This window comes from Oncorhynchus nerka, unplaced genomic scaffold (assembly GCF_034236695.1).
Source record: "Oncorhynchus nerka isolate Pitt River unplaced genomic scaffold, Oner_Uvic_2.0 unplaced_scaffold_1321, whole genome shotgun sequence".
In the NCBI taxonomy this organism is placed as follows: Eukaryota; Metazoa; Chordata; class Actinopteri; order Salmoniformes; family Salmonidae; genus Oncorhynchus; species Oncorhynchus nerka.
In genome coordinates, this window is record NW_027040021.1 from 54,814 (window position 1) to 60,949 (window position 6,136).

The 6,136-nt window shown below is 47.4% G+C and overlaps 1 protein-coding gene across 1 annotated transcript; it reads left to right on the forward strand.

The window, feature by feature from the left end:
* The first annotated feature begins 3,142 nt into the window (after positions 1–3,142).
* Positions 3,143–5,764, forward strand: LOC115125791 (G-protein coupled receptor 61-like). The gene is made up of 2 exons (XM_029655352.2): positions 3,143–3,778; positions 4,089–5,764. Exons 1-2 carry the CDS (start codon positions 3,712–3,714, stop codon positions 5,570–5,572), a joined length of 1,551 nt encoding a protein of 516 aa, XP_029511212.1. The 5' UTR covers positions 3,143–3,711; the 3' UTR covers positions 5,573–5,764.
* Positions 5,765–6,136: the final 372 nt, after the last annotated feature.

Here is a 6,136-nt window from a genome sequence, read left to right on the forward strand (position 1 = left end):
ATTTCACTGTACCTGCGATAACAGCAAATCTGTGTACGCGACCAATAAAGTTTGATTTGAAAGTGTACCTTCATCACAACTGAAAAAGTATGGAAATGTACCAACAGCATGGGCGGTTGTGTTCCATCACTGTGACAGTGTGTGTGTGTGTGTGTGTGTGTGTGTTCCATCACTGTGACATACACACACGCACACCCTCAGAGGGCTGAAGCGACAGTAAGGGCTGTGCCACCATTTCTCCCTCCAGACTAGCATTACAACGCCATGTTTCATGACAGCTACTCCCCTTAGACTAGCATTACAACACCATGTTCCATGACAGCTACTCCCCTTAGACTAGCATTACAACACCATGTTCCATGACAGCTACTAGCATCACAACACCATGTTCCATTACCCTTAGACTAGCATTACAACACCATGTTCCATGACAGACTAGACTAGCATTACAACACCATGTTTCCACTCCCCTTAGACTAGCATTACAACACCATGTTCCATACTCCCCTTAGACTAGCATCACAACACCATGTTCCATGACAGCTACTCCCCTTAGACTAGCATCACAACACCATGTTCCATGTTACTCCCCTTAGACTAGCATCACAACACCATGTTCCATGACAGCTACTCCCCTTAGACTAGCATCACAACACCATGTTCCATGACAGCTACTCCCCTTAGACTAGCATCACAACACCATGTTCCATGACAGCTACTCCCCTTAGACTAGCATTACAACACCATGTTCCATGACAGCTACCATGTTCCAGACTAGCATCACAACACCATGTTCCATGACAGCTACTCCCCTTAGACTAGCATCACAACACCACCATGTTGTTCCTAGCATCACAACACCATGACAGCTACTCCCCTTAGACTAGCATACACCTGACAGCTACTCCCCTTAGACTAGCATCACAACACCATGTTCCATGACAGCTACTCCCCTTAGACTAGACTAGCATAGCACAACACCATGTTCCATGACAGCTACTCCCCTTAGACTAGCATCACAACACCATGTTCCATGACAGCCTTAGACTAGCATCCAACCATGTTTAGACTAGCATCACAACACCATGTTCCATGACAGCTACTCCCCTTAGACTAGCATCACAACACCATGTTCCATGACAGACTAGCACACAACACCATGTTCCTTAGACTAGCATCAGCAACACCATGTTCCCATGACAGCTACACCATGTTCCATTAGACTAGCATCACAACACCATGTTCCATGACAGCTACTCCCCTTAGACTAGCATCACAACATGTTCCATGTTCCATGACTAGCTACACCATGTTCCATGACAGCTACTCCCCTTAGACTAGCATCACAACACCATGTTCCATGACAGCTACTCCCCTTAGACTAGCATCACAACACCATGTTCCATGACAGCTACTCCCCTTAGACTAGCATCACAACACCATGTTCCATGACAGCTACTCCCCTTAGACTAGCATCACAACACCATGTTCCATGACAGCTACTCCCCTTAGACTAGCATCACAACACCATGTTCCATGACAGCTACTCCCCTTAGACTAGCATCACAACACCATGTTCCATGACAGCTACTCCCCTTAGACTAGCATCACAACACCATGTTCCATGACAGCTACTCCCCTTAGACTAGCATCACAACACCATGTTCCATTACAGCTACTCCCCTTAGACTAGCATTACAACACGTTTCATCGAAGCTCTTCCCTTTAGAAGGACAACATTTAGATTGTTAGTATGTAAACGTTTGTTTTATTTATATAATATATAATATAATTACTGGTCGATAGTGTGGCCTGACAATCCCAAATAGCATAGTTTGAATTTGCAAAACTCCCATGGATGGATGCTTCGCTCCTATCTTTTTGCCAGTGACTCGGTCATCTCTTCATATTTACATAAAAATTTCTATTTGGTCCATATTATACTCTTAAAGATGTATACTTTTTCAAAGATAACATTACTGCTTCATTTACATCAATTATAAACTAGGAAATCAGTAGCATGACCACAGCTGACACATTCTCTCAACACTATGGATTTTCTGTCTCTGAGACGTATGGAGGGCTGCATCCTCCGTGCTTGTAGCTTCTCCCCGGACAGGGCTGGCTGTCCTGAAAAACACACTTTAGAAGATGTGTGTATATATATATATATGTACACGAGGACTGCGGTCTGTGGCATAATTACAAACACAGTGGTGAAGTGGAGATTATACACCAGGCAAGGATTACTGTGACAGCCATAATAACATTGTTATAAAAATGTTTGTTTTACAATGACATAAAATAGTGTTAAAATGTGAGTGTTAAAATGTGAGTGATAAAATGTGAGTGTTAAAATGTGAGTGATAAAATGTGAGTGAGTGTTAACATTTGAGTGTTAAAATGTGAGTGATAAAATGTGAGTGTTAACATTTGAGTGTTAAAATGTGAGTGATAAAATGAAAGTGTTGAAATGAAAGTGTTAAAATTTGACTGTTAAAATGTGAGTGTTGAGTGTTAAAATGCCTTGTTCTACATCTCATAATTACAAACAGAAAAGGAGGAAGCTGTATTTTGACCCTGCTTCATACATAGGAGAATCCCTCTCTTTGATTTCTTAGAAGGCTGTTGATGTGGCTTTGTAATGTTTAAATGACGTTATTTGAAGTAGGTCAGACAGTGAATGACATTCAACGCTTTTCTGTAATGAAGCTCTTTCTTACTCCATGCATATGTTGATCTCAACAAAAGGTTTATTTCTGACAGAAACCGAATGCAGTTCATAACAGCTGTGTTTTGGCTCATTTTCCAATGACTGCATTTGAATGCCTGTTTTTAACCAATAATGTTTCTTCACCTTTGTTTCAGAGTCCAACCTCTCCAACTAGAAACCTCTCAACGTCCCTAAGGATGCAGCGTTCCTTATGAGCAACGATATAAAGAGCTGTACCTATCGGGATTGTCATTAGGTAAAGCCTTCTCCTACCACTCCAGGGGCCCATCCATCCCTTCTCCTACCACTCCAGGGGCCCATCCATCCCTTCTCCTAGCACTCCAGAGGCACATCCAATCTCTTCTCCTACCACTCCAGAGGCCCATCCAATCCCTTCTCCTACCACTCCAGGGGCCCATCCATCTTCTCCTACCACTCCAGGGGCCCATCCATCCCTTCTCCTAGCACTCCAGAGGCACATCCAATCTCTCCTCCTACCACTCCAGAGGCCCATCCAATCCCTTCTCCTACCACTCCAGAGGCCCATCCAATCTCTTCTCCTAGCACTTCAGAGGCCCATCCAATCTCTTCTCCTAGCACTCCAGAGGCCCATCCAATCTCTTCTCCTACCACTACAGAGGCCCATCCAATCTCTTCTCCTACCATTCCAGAGGGTCCATCCCATCCCTTCTCCTACCACTACAGAGGCCCATCTCATCTACTGTCCAGACTTCCAGCATCTAGTGTTGGGTTACCCGGTGCGCGACCAGACTTTGTCTCTGGAATTAAAAGTGGGACTTTGCCAGACTTCCACCAGCCAAGGGTGGCCTGTCCAGCTCTACCTGGCCACAGACAGACAGTACCACCACCAACTGAACATCTGTTGCTAATCCCCAACCCAGTCCCCAGTTCCTCAGCCCAATCCCACTGCAGGGGAGGATGGGTGATGGGCCTTTGAGTTTCCCTGGCCTCTCTCCTTCCGTCTCTCTCATCCTCGCATGGAGCCTCCGTCTGACACCTCCAGTTCCCCCTGGGACACCTCCAACTCCCTCTCCAGATCTCCAGGTTGGTATCCACGAAGATTGCAAAATTCTGGTAACCTTCTCAAAATTCCCATGGTTTTCCAGAAATGCTGTTTAGAAGATTCTAGGAATAAAGGAAGGAATAGGCAGGAAATGTGGAATCCTCCAACTCCGATTTCTGGAAAAATCTGGGAATTTGCGGAAAGTTATCCAAATTTTGTACTGACTTGGTGGACTTTGTGTTTATGATCTTTGATAATTGTTTGTATATGTATTGTTGTACTCAAATGGCTGAGGCAATTCTACATGTATTTTAAATATGCCTAATAAAATGAATTATTTATTTCATTCAGGGCCATGGCTCCCAGCCCTCCCAGTCTCGCTGCACCCCAACGTGAGTTTTCCTGTGGGCATCGGCGCCAGCGGAGCCCCCCTGTCCCTGACCCACTCCCTGGCCCTGGTTGCCATGCTCCTCATGGACCTCCTGGCCGTCGTTGGCAACCTAGCTGTCATGGCCGTCATCACCAAGACGCTGCAGCTGAGGAAGTTCGCCTTCGTGTTCCATCTGTGTCTGGTCGACCTACTGGCGGCTCTGGTTCTGATGCCTCTGGGGATGCTGTCGGACCGGATCTTGGTGCATGATGAGGCACTCTGCCAGAGCTACCTCTGCCTGAGTGTAGGGCTGGTCAGTGCTGCCATTTTGTCTATCTCAGCCATCAACGTGGAGAGGTATTACTACATCGTCCATCCGATGCGCCATGAGGTGAAAATGACAGCAGGGGTGGTTGTGGCAGTGTTAGTCGGGATCTGGGTCAAAGCTATTGTGATGTCAGCTCTGCCTCTACTGGGCTGGGTGCCCCAGGGAAACCAGGGGGTAGGTGTCGGACTTGGAATAGGACTAGGGAGTCCCATGATCCCGGGTCCTCCAAGCCAGAGACGTTGCTCCCTACACTGGACTGGAGGAGGAGGGACCACACGATTAATCTTCATGGTCTTCTTCACCTTTGTCTACTTCCTGTGTGCAGTACTGATCATCCTTATTGTGTACTGTAACATGTTTAAAGTAGCCCGGGTGGCAGCCATGCAGCATGGCCCCTTACCGACCGGGATGGACACACCTGGGCCCCGCCCTCACCGCTCCGAGTCCCTCAGCAGCCACTCCACCATGGTTGTCAGCTTGGGGGGCCCTGGGGGCCCATGTCCTCCACTCCGCACCCCCAGTCAAAGGACCTTCAACGGGGGTAAAGCCGCGGCAGTCCTGGTGGCGGTTGGAGGCCAGTTCCTATGCTGCTGGCTGCCTTACTTCTCCTTCCACCTGTACGCCGCCCTGGTCTCTACCCCCCAGGCCTCCCTGGTCTCTACCCAGCTGGAAGAAGTCGTGACCTGGATTGGTTACTTCTGCTTCACCTCCAACCCTTTCTTCTACGGCTGTCTGAATCGGCAGATCCGAACAGAGCTGGGCCGAAGCCTGGCCTGTCTCTTTAAGCGGGCGGGGCCGGGCGATGGGGATCAGCTGGCCAGCAGAGAGGCCTCCATCGAGGAGAACTTCCTCCAGTTCCTTCAGGGGACAGGGTGCAGTCTGGAGCCCTCCACCCAGGCACACAGCAGGGCTAGCAGGACCGAGGAGGAGGCGGGGGAGAGGGGCCCTCTTCGAGATGTACCTCGTCAGGACAACACTCTGGTTCAGGAACACACGCCTGTTGACTTCCACATCCCTGGACAGATTATCGAGAAGACCTCGGAGTCCTTGGAGCAGCAGGATCTGAATCTGAACGATGGCATCAACCTAGCGGAAAACTGCTGCAGAGTAAACAGGACCGTGCTGGACAGTGCCTGAACTCTAGTATTGGACGTTCATTCGTACAGTAGGCCTGTTTTTGGACCAGGCATCAGAGGTAGAAACACTAAAGCCTTCGTCTGCAGGCCACACATCGGCGTAGAAGTCCTGTGGTGGAAACGGCAGGTAGATGACCTGTCCTTTAGAACGTCTGGGGTATTTCTATTTGATGCTTTTTTTTGACGATTTTGTTGTCCACCGTTGCTACCGTTGGATTATGGGACATAGATGATGTACCTAGTCAGTGAGACATTGCTCTTGAGCCACAGTTACAGTGAACCTATCATATAGACTTGGTATCGTCTCTTGAAGAATTCAGGTTATTATCATTTGCATTCTTTGGGACTGTCACTTGAATCAGGGTTCCTCTAGGAGGTATGATGAAGGGTTCGGGGGAAATTCCATTTGAATTCCAGTAAAATCAGGAAGTAAACTGAAATTCCAATTCCAATATTCCTCAATGCTTTAAAAAAAAAGTAGGTTTACTTCCAAAATAGACTGAATTTAAATGTAATTGACCCTAACCCTGGTATAACAACATTGGTACCCATTTACCATTAAGAC

Coding starts and splice junctions, on each gene's coding strand:
- LOC115125791 (XM_029655352.2), top strand. CDS start 3,712: ATGGAGCCTCCGTCTGACACCTCCAGTTCCCCCTGGGACACCTCCAAC. Junction 3,779..4,088: donor CTCCCTCTCCAGATCTCCAG/GTTGGTATCCAC, acceptor TATTTCATTCAG/GGCCATGGCTCCCAGCCCTC.